General features: G+C 55.7%; 2 protein-coding genes across 2 annotated transcripts in view; one reads left to right on the forward strand and one right to left on the reverse strand.

Annotated features, from left to right (window-relative positions):
* Positions 1-9,976, forward strand: part of SGF29 (SAGA complex associated factor 29) — a 12,079-nt gene extending 2,103 nt beyond the window's left edge. Inside the window, exons 2-9 of the mRNA XM_007950193.2 lie at positions 1,607-1,682; positions 2,331-2,403; positions 7,343-7,407; positions 8,265-8,394; positions 8,496-8,642; positions 8,836-8,871; positions 8,979-9,141; positions 9,860-9,976. Coding sequence (XP_007948384.1) covers positions 1,607-1,682; positions 2,331-2,403; positions 7,343-7,407; positions 8,265-8,394; positions 8,496-8,642; positions 8,836-8,871; positions 8,979-9,141; positions 9,860-9,976 — 807 coding nt within the window. The remainder of the gene's footprint in view (positions 1-1,606; positions 1,683-2,330; positions 2,404-7,342; positions 7,408-8,264; positions 8,395-8,495; positions 8,643-8,835; positions 8,872-8,978; positions 9,142-9,859) is intronic.
* Positions 9,977-10,339: 363 nt separating this feature from the next.
* Positions 10,340-12,578, reverse strand: LOC103204952 (sulfotransferase 1A1). The gene is made up of 7 exons (XM_007950194.1): positions 12,431-12,578; positions 12,220-12,345; positions 12,034-12,131; positions 11,479-11,605; positions 11,291-11,385; positions 10,601-10,781; positions 10,340-10,452 (listed from the first exon to the last, which is right to left on the reverse strand). Exons 1-7 carry the CDS (start codon positions 12,576-12,578, stop codon positions 10,340-10,342), a joined length of 888 nt encoding a protein of 295 aa, XP_007948385.1.
* Positions 12,579-13,954: the final 1,376 nt, after the last annotated feature.

A 13,954-nucleotide genomic window follows, 5' to 3' on the forward strand; every position in this document is an offset into this window, starting at 1 on the left:
GTGGTTGACAGTGGTAGCCGGGCACCATCTAGTTCTTCTGGGCTCATAGTTGTATAGGCTGCAGATCAGATGGTGTACCAGTCTCTAGGACTAATTGTTTCCATGAATTTTGGTTTTCTTCATTCTTCTTTGCTCTGGACGAGGAGAGACCAATCGTGGCAGCTTGCAAGCTTTTAAGATCTCAGTCGCTACTCACCACAGTAGGAGGTGGAACGATGTTTTGTGTAGTATGTTATCAAGGCTGTAAATCTTTACAGAAGCAGACTGCCTCATCTTTCTCCCACAGAGTAGCTGTTGAGTTTGAACCTGTCTTTTGGTTAGCAACCCAGTGCTGTAACCACAGTGCCACCTGTGCTCCCAAGCAGGGAACACATGGGTTTAATTGTGCTTACTTACAATATATAGTGAAGAGTTTCACCTGGGGGTCACTATCTCAAAGATGTCATGAAACCCAGGTGACACTGTTTACTAAATTAGTAAGTAGGCACAGTTAAACCCACACATACCTTGCTTGTTGGGTAATCTGGCCCTATCTCGGCAAACATATGGTTTCGTCTTTTCAGGCACCTGGTGTAATTGCTTTAGGAAACATTGTCACCTCACTCTGAGCCTCTCTCCAGGCACCAGTATAACTGGATTTCCCTTGTTGTAGCTGTTTGTTAACCCTCAGCTACTGTTTCTCCTTATCTCCATTTGCCATTGATTTTTACCGTGACTTCACCTTTGGAAGGGATGTTAGCTCTAGCCATAGTGCTGGTCCAGAATGTTGGCAGTAATACTAGTGTAGTGAGAAACCCCCCTCAGTCCACTCCCATTCGTATAAGGTAGGGTTTTATAGATATCCAGCTACCAGTGGGCCATCTCTGCCACTAGAGCTGCATTCACTGTCAAACCCAGTTTTTTCAGATGGGTGAATCCATTCCATCAAACCCTCAGGAATTCTGGCGTAAAAGTTGAAAGGTATAGCTACAGTTTCTTGCTTAGGGACCGTCTCTGCTTCCAGCACCCACAGGTACAGCACTGGTCTCAGGCCTACTGCATCAGGTAGGAAAAAAGAAAATTGAGGTGCTGTGGGGAAGGCTTGTACACCCTCTTCTTCCCTGTTCCCTAGATCAGTTGACCATAAATGTGTGGGTTAATTTCTGGACTCCTGATGCTGTTGCTTTGGTCTCTGATGTCTGTCCATGTGCCAGGATCACGTTGTCCTGATTGCTGTTGCTTTGCAGTCAGGTTCGAAATCAGGAAGTGTGAGTGCCCCCAACTTGTTTCAAGATTGTTTTGACTACTCTCGGTACATTGAATTTTCATAAGAATTTTAGATTCATCTGGTCAATTTCTGTAAAGAAGATAGTTGGAAGTTTGATGGGGATTGCATTGAATCTGTAGATAAATTTGTCTTTTCTGGGTAAAAAAGAGTGTACTTGTGGTTTAACCTTATTGCCTTTTGTAATGCTTTTGCATTACTCAGGAGAAAACATCCTTTTGAACTCGCTGTGAATGTGGCTGTTGAAAATGAGGACCATTTCTGTGGGGCCTTTGGCCTGGATGCAGGTGCTGCAGACAGACAGAGGGCCTCCCTCCCACCCTGTGGTTCTCATTCTTGTAGGAGGAGCGCTCTCGGAGTGAACACAACTTGGTGAACATCCAGAAGACTCATGAGCGGATGCAGACAGAAAACAAGAGTGAGTAGCTGGGCCCAGGAGAGAGAGGGGATGGGAGAGTGTGGACCGGCAGCATGGCTGTTAGCATCTTTGAGGGGGACTTTGGCATGGACCTGCCGTGCTCCAGATGGACTGCCCTTTGGGCCTGAGACTAGATGTGTAAGGTGACCCAGGGGCCTGGTGACCGACTGCCAATACTAGGGAACCCCAGCTGTGGGACTGGAGAGCCAGTGAATGGGGGTGCCCCTGGAAAGGACCCTGAGAACGTACAGGCTCGCCAGCCCCCCGGTGTTCTCTAGAGCAGTGTCCCTTCAGTGTGTCTCTGCACGTGCTCTGAGGTGTCAATCCCGCAGACTGTGTGTGAGACTCCCGGGCTAGATCTTCCAACTCTGAGGAGCTTTGAGAATTGTCTGTCTCCCCTAGCATGCTGACAAACATTTTCTTGCATGTATGATAACGTAGAAACGGTTAGAAGTCCTCTGCTAGATGCAGTGATGGCATTTGTACCACAAGTGTGACTCGATGAATGGGAGGCATTAGCCTCGGGGAGCATTTCTGAGCCTGTACAGCTTAGAACTTGAGCCCTGGCCCCTCTTTCTGGTGTGCTGAGGGCAGTGCCACATAACTTTCTCTGCCCTTTGCTTCTGTGTCCCTGTGTTTACCCTGCAGTCTCTCCCTATTACCGGACAAAGCTGCGTGGCCTCTACACAACTGCCAAGGCTGACGCTGAGGCTGAGTGCAAGTGAGTACCGCCCTGCTCTGCCTGCAGTTACCTCGTACGTCCTCACCTGGGACTGGCTGCCAGCGCCTGCAAATCACAGCCCCCCGTGGGTCCCACCTTCCCTAAAGCCTGCTTCTAAACCCCTCTACCCCCGACACCCTGGGCCCTGCTGCATGACAGATGGCACAGGGGTGTGAGCCAGATCCCAGCGCTGCCGTTTTAGTCACCTTGGGCATTGCTCCAGCTGAGACGCAATTGCTCCATCTTTAAAATGGGATCATAGCTACCTACAGGAGTATCAGCACAAAACAAGGCCTGCCGTTCCGCAGTGCCTGAACAGGGCCCAATACCAGGCTCTTTCACACTCTGTTGGCCATCACCCGTGGTAAAAGTACAGCCTCTGTTGTAGCACTGTGGGTAAGAAGAAACTCTTAGGTGGCACTTGCTTTATGTATTTACCTCACTGGATCCTCCCGGCAGCCTTGTGAGGTGGGCTGTGATATTACCCCCATCTTACAGGTGAGGAACCTGAGGCACACGGGCTCACGTAATCTCCTGAAAGCTATTTAGCTAATAAGTGGGGAGCCTGATTTCAAACGCTGGATTAAAATCAGTATTTCAGACAGGCACTGGCTGCTTTAGCCTGTGAGTCATGCAGGCCCTTGGGAAGTGGAACTGTACACTGGCCACCAGGCCCTTTCACAGTGGACCTTCATTTTCTGTGTTTCTGTGTCACAGAATTGAAGCAAGGATTTTGTAGTACGGTGCTCACCACTACTATTCTGTTGTGTGTTTTTTTTTTTTTTTTTAATGCTGGTTGTTACCTAAGAGATTAATTTCATAACTCATGTTTAAATAACTGCCTTCCCATCTGTGGCGATGGCTGATGTTCAGGCACCCTAAGCATTCATTAGAAGCTCTGGTGGCATAGCAGTGAAAGGTTAGGTGCTAGCCAAAAGGTCAGCAGCTTGAACCCTCCATCCACTGTGCAGGAGAAAGATGTGACAGTGTGCTTCCTAAAGGTTTACAGCCCTAGAAACCCTATGGACAGTTCTGCTCTGTCCTAAAGGGTGGCTGTGAGTCGGGATTGGCTCACTGGCAGCGGGTAAGCAAACATTCGTTACTAACAGCCCCAGGGCTTCTCTTCTCCTCCCGACTCGCTCTTCTCAGGCTCTGTCCTGTGTTCATGGTCCCGTGTTTTCTTTGCCTGCTCTCAGCCATCCTGCAGGCCCTTGCTGGTAGTCAGCCTATACCTGGCCCCAGGCCCTCTTCATACAGACACGCCCCTGCAGAGAGGAGGGCAGGACAGTGTAGCTGGTGGACGAGCAGAGATGTGGCCCCTGTGGCTGGGGATCTGGGATGGCCTCAGGGAAGAGGTAAACCTGAGCTGGGATCTCTGGCAGATGAGGGCGGGTACGTAGCCTGGGCAGAGGGGCCAGTGTCTGAGGCCACGAGGGGTGACTGCAGATCTCGTGCTCACGGGACAGAGAATCCCCTACAGCTGGGGAAGGGGAGGGCAGGCCACAGAGGCCTCCAACGCTGGGAGCCGGCCTGAGGCTACAGGTGCCAGTGAGGCCTCAGAAGCAGGAAGGAAACCCTGGCTGCCACGTGGAGATGCTCAGGGTGAGAGCCATGGCCAGGTGGGAGACCAGGCAAGAGATGGCACGGAGCTGAGCTGAGACGGTGGCATGGGGGCAGAGCAGCACGGAGAGCTGACGAGCAGTGTCTGAGAGCAAATCCAAGGACTGGGTGAGCAGTGGGAGAGAAGTGGAAGACTGAGGTTGTTCAGCTTGAACGACGGGATCTGCTGCGGCTCCCACACCAGGCTGGGAAGCAGAGCCAACCAGGGCTGACTTGAGGGGAGGAGAGAGTGAATTCCGATTGGAGCCATGACTTTGGGCTTGGTCGCTTCTCCTGGCTTCTGGCCCCTCCTTGCCCACCCCTTTCCTCTCTGACGTGCAGGTTGACCGTCTGGCCCTTTCCACTCTTCTGGCCCTGAGTGTGGCTTGCGTAAGTCAGAGTGAGTCATGCTGAGTTGAGAGTGTAGGTAAACTGCCCCTCCCCTCCCAACTGCTGGCCAAGGGAGCCATCTGCTTCTGAAAGCAATTTAAGGGGCTCCTCCTGGCATTGGCTCACCCAGAGTCAAACATTTACAAGGTTGCCCCCATAAACACAGCTCCCAACACCTTGCAACCCTGCTCTCGTTCCCCTCCTCGGCACTCTCAAACCTCCATACGGGCGTTCAGTAATCACTAAGTGTGGCCTCGTTAGAGCCAATACCAGGCCAGAAAAGGGAGAGTGGGTTCAGGGAGCGCCCCATCCAGATGGGGAGACACGTTTGCTCTGGCAGAGCCCGTTATATGGGTGCAGTAACTTGCACCAGCCCATTCTAGGAGATGAACGTAAGACCCTTAGGAGCTGAGGACACAGCCAGAGCCGCTGGCAGGAACTGAGCCCTGGTGTCCTCTGCACCGTGTGTACACAGCTGCCTCCTAGCTGGTTTTCCTTATGTTTTGCGGAAAATGGAAAAGATCCCTGGTGACTATGTAAAAACTTACCTCATTTTTAAAAAAGCCTTGAAGTGGCACACTGGCAGCAGGGGTCAAAAGGAGACAGGGTCAGAGGTCTTGCTTTCCACACAGAGTGGAGGACAAGCAGGGCTGACCGAGTTCCTGAAGCACCTGTGAAGATGCATCTGTGTGAAGGTGCAGTGACCGGCACGACGGATGGTGTGCTCAGGGAGGCTGCTGCCACGGCCGGCCAGTAGCAGCCTCAGGCTCCAAGGCCCAGCTAGGGAAGGCAGTGTTATGAGTGTGTAAGCCATTGCAAAGCCATCTGACTGCTAACCAGAAGGTTAGCTGTTCAGACCCACCAGCCACCCGACAGAAGGAAGACTGGGCAGTCTGCTTCTGTAAAGATTCATTGCCTCGGAAATCCAGTGGGGTCATGACGAGTTGGGATGGCCTAAGCCATTGCAGGCAGGGGTACGCCAGTTTTCCCAGGGCCCGAGCGAGTCACGGCTAAAGTAGCCAGTGCCTGGTGGGGAGGAGGCACACCATAGGCCCTGGACCATCTCTCTGAGCCAGGCACCGGGCCTGGGCAGCCAGTGGCTTGCCAGGAGGTAATACTTCAGGCTGATTGAGTCTGAGGGCTCAGCTCAGAAGCAAAGGGAGAGTGGCCCCGCCCCCACCCTAGCCACTTGCGGGCTGGCAGAGAAGCCCCGGGCAGGGGTGCTAACGTATTGCCTTTATCCTTCTGCCGCAGCCACCTCCCCCACCACAGCCTGGGCCCCAGCGATGCCCAGAGGTGGGCAGTGGTGGAGAGGAGGGGTGGGTGGGGGGTGGGCTTGTCCCCTTGCATGGAGTCCAGTGTCTCAGGGGCTGTTGTTCTGCAAGCATGAACGCCACCCTCTCAGCAGGAGAGATGTCCCAAGAGGGATTTTTTTTCCTTGAAGGTCACCCTAACCAAACACTTACACTGTTCATTTGTATGTGTGGTACTGGATTTATTCTAAAGGGTTCACACAGGTTTTGCTCCTTCCTTGATGGTCAGGGTCTGGCTAGGGCTCTTGGCCACACTCAAAGGCCATCAGCTGGAAGGAAGCCTCTCTTCAGCCGTCCCATGTGCGGCTGACCACCTGGGGTAGCGCCGCCCTGAGGGCGACTGCCAGGCTCGTGGCTGCCCTTCAGACAGTAGAGACCCAGGCTTTGGCCGGGAGGTCAGACCTGAAGTCTCATTTGCAGAAAATTGCAGCTTTCTGAATGTTAATGAGTAGAGCTGTAGTAACCTTAGGAAATGGAACTTCACATTCCTCTCCTGGAGAGTCACAGTGCAAACTAAAGGGTTAAAGGCTCGGATAAGTCCTGCAGTCACGATTTCATTCAACTCAGTATTTCTTAAGTTCACGAGGTTCTCACATCTGGTGGACCCAGAGGTTCTGATTTACTTGGAGTGGGGTTCAGACATGAGTATTAATTTTTTATTTGGAAATGAATGATTTCAGACTTAATAGAAATGTAATTCTTTACCATGTGTTTTGTCACTGTCTCTTTATGTGCACATACATGTTATGGTGATGGTGTAAGGCTTAAGGCATTTGACTGCTAACCAGAAAGCTGGTGGTTTGGTTTTTTGTTTAAACCGCAAACATGATGTCCCTTGTTGCTGTATTCTTTGGGGAGCTCCCTCTAGAAAGGGAGCGTGTCTGTTTCTGCGAGGCCTCTGGGGTCTATGCCACTCTGGAGGAGTCCCTAAGGTGGTGCACATGGTTAAACACTCAGCTCCTATCCAGAAGCTGGGCGGTTTGAAGCCACTCAGCGGCCCCTTGGAAGAAGGCTACTTCCCAAAAGCTCACAGCCATTGAAAACTCCACGGAGCAGTTCTACTCTGAAACACATAGGGTCGCTGCGTGTCAGGACTGACTTGAAGGCATCTGTTTTTGTGTTTTGTTTGTTTTCCGCCACTGGAACCTCCTCTAAGTGAAATTCACAGACGTTTCCTGGGGCCGCAAGTTCACACGAGGGTCTGCCAGGAGCATGCTCACCCTCTCTCGCCTCTTCTGCGCCAAGACAGCTCTCCCTCCAGCACTGCGCCTGTGGCAGGGGGTGGGTGCGTGGCGGTGTCCTTTCACTTGTCCCACCTTAGGCAGACCCTGGGCTTTCCCTTCTTTCTGTCCGCCTGGTCCCTAGAGGCTGCCAGAACTGCGGCAGCATTCCTCGGGATCCGACCTGCTCTCGGGACACAAGCAGCTGGGTCCGCTTTGCACACCTCTCTGGGACCCTGCCTTCTGTTAGATTGTTGGCCTGCCTGCCTTACTGCCTGATCGGTTCTTTCGTGCTTTCAAGATGAAGAGAACCCCACATAGTTAGTGTTGGTCATTTTCAGCAATAGAGTTGGTCCAAATAACCCAGCCTGCACCTGCTTCAGCTGGGCCTTCTTCCTGCCCTCTCTCCACCCCCAGCATCCTCCGGAAAGCCCTGGACAAGATTGCCGAGATCAAGTCCCTGCTGGAGGAGCGGCGGATTGGTGAGTTGAGAAGACAGGTCCTGTGCTCCCTGACTGGGAGCACACGGGATTCCTGAGGCTAGTGGTCCCGTCTCCCTGGGGGGACCTCCGTAACCTCGGTCTGTGTCATCATTCCCAGGGGTGTCTGACCTCGAGAAGTGAGTGGTCTGGGTGGCCCGGGACTGGGACATGGGTGCAGGTGGTCCCTGGCCTCTGGGAGGCAAGCTCGCGCCAGCTCCTCTGTCCACCAGGCAGACCCGCCCTTCCCCTCTCTTCCTCCCCAGCGGCCACCTCCCTCCTCCTCCAGCCCCAGCTCCATTTCTCGCTGTTCGAGAGCCTGGCTTATTTGTACACAGCCACACCTAGGTGTCTTGAAGTTGGCCTTCCAGGTGGAGTGTACACTCATTCCTTGGCCTTCCCACCTCTCCCCTGCCCTTGAAATTAACCACAGTGGGCAGTTCACGCCTCAAAGATGTCCCATTGCCAGACTGGCTTTGGATGAAGCTGACTGGTGGCTGAGTCATGCCTGAGATTAGGGGCCCACATTTGATAGTTTACCTTTCTATTGAGTTACAGTGTGTATTAACAGAACAGTGCTCAGATGTGTACAGCGTAATGAACTTCTCAGAACCTGAACACAACCCTGCAATGAGAACACAGGTCAAGAAAGTGTAGTCCTTCCTCTGGGCCCCTTCCAGCCCCACTCCCCCAGGGGCCTCTAGTCTGTTGGTTGAGCTTGGTGGTCTCTTCAGGCTTGAACATATAGTGCCCCTGGGTGCTGACTGAGGAGGTGAGGGCTCCGGTGCAGGGCTGCTGGGGGGATTTGGGGATAGGCCCCTCTCCTTGCCTTAGAGCAGGGGCTCACTTCCCTCCCACAGCAGCCAAGATCGCAGGCCTGTACAATGACTCGGAGCCCCCTCGCAAGACCATGCGCAGAGGGGTGCTGATGACGCTGTTGCAGCAGTCGGCCATGACCCTGCCCCTGTGGATCGGGAAGCCTGGAGACAAGTGAGGCTGGCCTGGGGCCAGGAGGGGTGGGTGGCAGGGGTTGGCACGGAGGGCCTGGTGCCCCGGGCCTGGGTGGGGCTAACAGTTTCCTCCCCTCTCAGGCCCCCACCCCTCTGTGGAGCCGTTCCAGCCTCGGGGGACTATGTGGCCAAACCTGGAGACAAGGTGGCTGCCCGGGTGAAGGGCGTAGAGGGGGATGAGCAGTGGATCCTGGCCGAGGTGGTCAGTTACAGCCATGCCACCAACAAGTGAGTGGACCCTGGGAGTCTCTGGCTGCCCCGTCTCCCATCTACAGAATGGGCACGAAGCCCTCCTGGGGTGCCATGGGGATGGCGGGTGACGCGCTGGCTCCCGCGGCCCTCTCCCTCCCCACAGTGCCCCCTTGGCCCAGAATGCATCTCACTACATTGCACCCGGCGTTTTCCTTTTGTTCTCCCGCAGGTATGAGGTGGATGACATCGATGAGGAAGGCAAGGAGTGAGTGTCTGGGCCAGGGAGGAGCACCACAAGGTGGGGGCGCAGCCAGTCTGCTGGGGAGGAGTCCCCAGACCTGGCTGTGGGTTGACACCAGCCCCTTCCCCCAGGAGACATACCCTGAGCCGGCGACGCATCATTCCTCTGCCCCAGTGGAAAGCCAACCCCGAGACGGACCCGGAAGCCTTATTCCAGAAGGAACAGCTTGTGCTGGCCCTCTATCCCCAGACCACCTGCTTCTACCGCGCCCTGATCCACACGCCCCCCCAGCGGGTAAGGCAGCCCCTGGGACAGCAGGACGCGGCTGACCACAGTGGGGTTGTCACCTTTCCTCTCTCAGACTCTCAGAGCTGCCAGGGACCTGGGAGCCCTTCTGCGTGGTGGTCCGATGCCCCCACAGCCCCGTCCCCTAGAGCAGCACCTGCTGGCCCGGGTCCTTCTACCCTCCGGCGCCTTGCACGCCGTGAGCACTGCCTGCCGTGTGTTCTGCTCTGAGCTCATTTACAGCAATGAGCCCTGAGAAGGGAGGCACTATGTGCCTGAAGACTATCTGTCTTCAGATCTCCTGACCCCTGCACCACTGGCCTTTACCTACGGCCCCCAGGCCACACATGGCTGATGGCAGCGTGAAGGCTGTTCTCTGTTCTCTTGGATCCCTGCCAGATGCCCTCTGAGCTGTCCTTAAACCCTTCACCCAGCGCCAGGGCACAGGAGCCTTCCATTACAGCCCGACCACACGGCTCCTGTGTCCCCTCTCCTCCCTGTTCTGTCCCCTGCCCCTGTGTCGTGGGAAAGGAGCTCTGTAGCCTCAGGGACTAGGGTCAGACACCTAGTGTGCTTGGCTCCAGCGAGTGAGGGATGAGGACAGGGAGGCTGGAAGCCCATGGACTAGAGGATGGTGGCAGCCCCAGCTGCAGGGGGGCAGATTCAGCAACGGGGATGCCTCGCCTGGGAGTCTCTGACCAGCCCCTCCTGTCTGCCTCCTGCCCAGCCCCAGGATGACTACTCGGTCCTGTTTGAAGACACTTCCTACGCAGATGGTTACTCTCCTCCCCTCAATGTGGCCCAGAGGTATGTGGTGGCTTGTAAGGAGCCCAAGAAGAAGTGAAGCAGGCTGGCAGACCCGCAGCCTCCTGCCACCTCCGGGGAGTGCGGGCAGCAGAAGATTCTCTGTGATCAAATAAACACCCTGCCCTCGCCCGCATCTGTCTCCTGGGTGTACTTCTCCCGCCCCTTCTGTTCTCCAGATGGGCGTGTTGGGGAACTCGGGGCTGGAGGGCCATGGCCTCCGGGTCCCGGGGGCACGGACTCCTTAGCTCAGGCTGCTTTGCTTTCAATAAAGGCTCTCCACTGGACACAAACCACGTTTATTCAGCGCTCCTGAGGCTGGCTCTGCTGCCCCCAGGCCACACGTGCCCACACATGGCTGATGGCAGTGTGAAGGTCACACCAGCCTGTCCACCACTCCCTTTCACAGCTGTAAACGGAAGCTGAGCTTTGAGCCTGCCATCTTCTCAGCATAGTGGGCATCAAAGCGCTCGTTCTGGGCCACGGTGAAGGTGCTTTTCCAGTCCCCCGTGATGCCTGCGGGAGGGAGATGGAGGGAGGCTGGAGGTCCTGGCCTAGGTGGCTCGGGTCTGGCTCGAGCTGCTGCTTCCCCTCCCCTCTCTCCCCTGTCCCCCCTCCCCTCCCCTTCCTCCCTGCCCTGATCGCCATCCCAGGCGGGCACTACCTTTCCTCATGAAGGCGGAAATGTTGTGGTCCATGATGTCAGGGGGCAGAGTGCTGTAGTTAGCCATGGGGTTCCCCTTCATCGCCTTGAAAGACGTGTGCTTGACGATCAGGTCTACGGTCTTCTCAGGCAGCGAGCGCCCCACAAATTCCAAGATCTTTCTAATCTCCCTTTTGGGGTCCTGCAGCAGCAGAAAGCTCCTCAGTGGCGGTTTGGGTTGTTGGGCAAAAAGAAACAGAGCCCCTCTCTCGTGTCCCAGGTGGTCTGGCCCCCTCACTTAGCAGCTTCAGAGCCAACCCCTTGACCCCAGTCCTCCTCCTCGGGGGCACAAGAAGGTGCTCTCTACCCTGGGAGCCTGCACCGAGCCTCGCTGGGTTACTCATGGCTGAGGCCAGGGGCAGTCCTCTTTCATAACTGGCCCTCGGAGCCTGGGCCAGCACTTGGCAAACACCGAGAGAGAGGCAGCAGCACTAAGTGATCGATGGCGGAACGTGCAGCTAACTCAGGCGCTAGGAGAGAAGGGCTGTACAAAGTCCTGCTGCTGAGGGGATGGGATGTGGTGAGTCCTGGGCAAGGAGGACTAGGTGAGGGGTCCAGGAGCCGTCACGGGAGAGGGGCTAAGAAGGGCTAGGCAGGTCCCCGTGGGCTTCTGCCTCCCAAAGTGTGACACAGGGCAGCAGGTGGTCTCACCTCCTTCATGTCCTCATAGAAGAGATAGAGAACAGGGTGGGTGTGTTGCAGCTCCCACCACTCCTGCACGTGCTGGTACCAGGACCCATAGGACACTGGGGAAAGCCCACCAACATAGAGGCGGTTGGTTTAGCTGGCTGTCCCGCAGTCCCCTGCCCTCAGTCCCCTTCCTCCACAGTCAGGCCCACCTTGCCCAGCCATGAACTTTTCCAGGAAGCTGTCCCAGGTGCCAGGATCAGGGTGCACTTTGGCCATTTGGTAGAAGTGGTAGTAGGAGACAGCCACATCCTTGGCATTGCGAGCAACATAGATCACCTGGATGGGCAGGTGACCACCCTAGCGTCACTACTGCCAGCATGCCAGCTCCTTCTGCCACCCTCTGCATCCCTGTGAGAGAGGCATCTCTCGATTCAGCAGAGGAGGAAGTGAAGTGTTGAGGTTGGCCTACTTGAGTGAGTACCACCATGACAGCTGAGATCTGTCAGAGCCCTGGCTGGACCCTGGAAACAGTCTGTACCACTCTAACCCTGAAGCGGGGCACGCTCTACCCCTCCATCCCCTCGTGGGCCTGTGAGCAGCCCTACTCGGCTTCCCTTGGGTCTGCCTCCACCAGAGCAGGAGGCAGATGGTTCCCCCCTTAGGATGACACAAGGCTCAGACAAGTGGGGAGACCATTCCAGAGAATAGAGTCGGGGCCGGCCTGGCTCCAGCAGCCTCCTTCCCTGGCTTCCTCTGCCACTCACTTTGACCTTGTGATCCAGCAGAGTCTGGGGGATCAGGGCCAGAGGCAAGTGCGTCTTGAGGAGCCGGGGGGCTGGTGTATCCTCCAGTGTCTGCATGCCTAAGCCGTGGGCAGGGACAGGTCCAGTGAACTGGAGCCCTGGTCCTCCCTCCGTCCACTTACTTGCCTCCAGTGCCCACCCACATACCTGAGGGAAACCCTGGGACCCTGAACTCGAGGAAAGGCACCCGGATGAAGATCGGGGCCCGGCGACACTTCTCCAGATTGCCGTTCTGGTAGATCATGTCCAGGATCTCGCTCACCCAGGTGGTGCCTGCCGAGGGAGGGAGGGTGTGCCCCTTCTGGCCCAGGGTAAGGACTGTGGCCAGGAGGGGGCGGGACGACCCTTGGTCACCTACCAGATTTGGGGTAGGTACTGATAAGCAGGTCATCTGGCAAGACTTGCAAGTTCTCCAGTGGCCCCAGGGCCTCTGCAAAGTACTTGATGAGTGGGATCCCCTGTACGTGCACCAGGGGTGGGCGGGAGGTGTCCTGGATTAGCTCCATGCTGCCGAGTCAGGGACTAGCAAGTAGCCCACTTCCTGAAAAGCAACGCAACAATGCCATGTGTTGAATTCTCGCTTTGTTTAAAGGAAGGACAACAAAGCTTACAGAGGTTGACTTGTCTAAGCTCATTAAGCTAGTAAATGGTGGCACTAGAGCAAACTCTGCAGTGGTCTGCTACCCTGGCTGAACTTGCATTCACCTACACAGCCGGGGCCATGTCCAATTAAATCACTGTCCGGGTGTGGGAAAAGGAGCCCCGGAGATGAAGTGGTTAAGTACTAAGCTGCTAACTGAGAGGTCAGCAGTTCAAACCCACTAGCTGCTCTATGTGAGAAATGTGGCAATCTACTTCTGTAACGATTCACAGCCTTGGTTACTACTGCTGCTGCTGTTCCCAGCCCGTGCTCAGCCAGCCGCTTCTCTTGTCCAAGCAGTCGACACTGGGCCTGTGATCCAACTTGGATCCCAGATACACACAGCTTAGTCCACTAGGGACAGAACGGCTGAGGCTGGAGGTGGCAGTGTTGAGATGGGACAGCCGTGGCAGAGGGCAGGGACACTGGAGGCAGGAGCGGAGAGATGGAACGGCAGGGGTTGAGGGGTATAAAGCCTCTGCTTTGGATGTGTGGGAGCCAAGAGCTGATGAGGGAAGTCTGGCTCAGCGGTCCCCACCCCAGTACTCACCTGTCCCCAGTACTCACCTGACTCCTCGGGATCCAGGCCGTGTGACCGGCTTCCCGTGCTCCGGCTCAGCCAGGGTGCAGTGTGAGTGCAGGAACGGCACTCCCAGCAGAGAGTTTATAGGTCCAAAGTAGGAGGGGTTGGAGCCAGTCAGCACTGAGACTTGGCTGCCCTCCCAGAGGAAAGGGTGGAGTTTGGGGTGGGGGGACCACTATGCTACTGTCCTTAACACCCCAGCTAGAAGCCAAGCTTACACAGACCTGAAAACCCAACCTCCAGACTGCAACTAGGCAAGAGGGCCCAGTCATGGGTGTTTTGTAATCCTGGCTCCCCACCTTCTCTGAACTCCACTCCTGCAGGGCTGACAGCTTTTTCTAACTGACCTGGGCAAGAGAAGAGAGGAGGGGCAGAAGTAGGAAGGGAGGAGGGGAGAAGAAAACTGAAAAAGGAAGAGGGAGGGAGGGGGAGGGAGAGGAGCTGGGGACTGCTGGCATCTGAGACTCCCCCATCATCCTGAAAACGGGGCCCCCTGCCACACTCCCGGTTGGTGGGAGAAGTGGCCCCCCAGAAGGTGCTTTTCTTTTCCTAGGAAAAAAATCTAGGTGCTTGAAAGGGGCTCCCTAGACAGGCAAGAAAGGGCTGGGGCCTGGAGCGCCACAGGGTCCCACAACATCCCCTCCCCCTCGCTTTTGTCC

The sequence above is a fragment of the Orycteropus afer genome, unplaced genomic scaffold (assembly GCF_000298275.1).
Source record: "Orycteropus afer afer isolate SDZICR_OR568_19922 unplaced genomic scaffold, OryAfe1.0 scaffold00266, whole genome shotgun sequence".
Taxonomy (NCBI): domain Eukaryota; kingdom Metazoa; phylum Chordata; class Mammalia; order Tubulidentata; family Orycteropodidae; genus Orycteropus; species Orycteropus afer.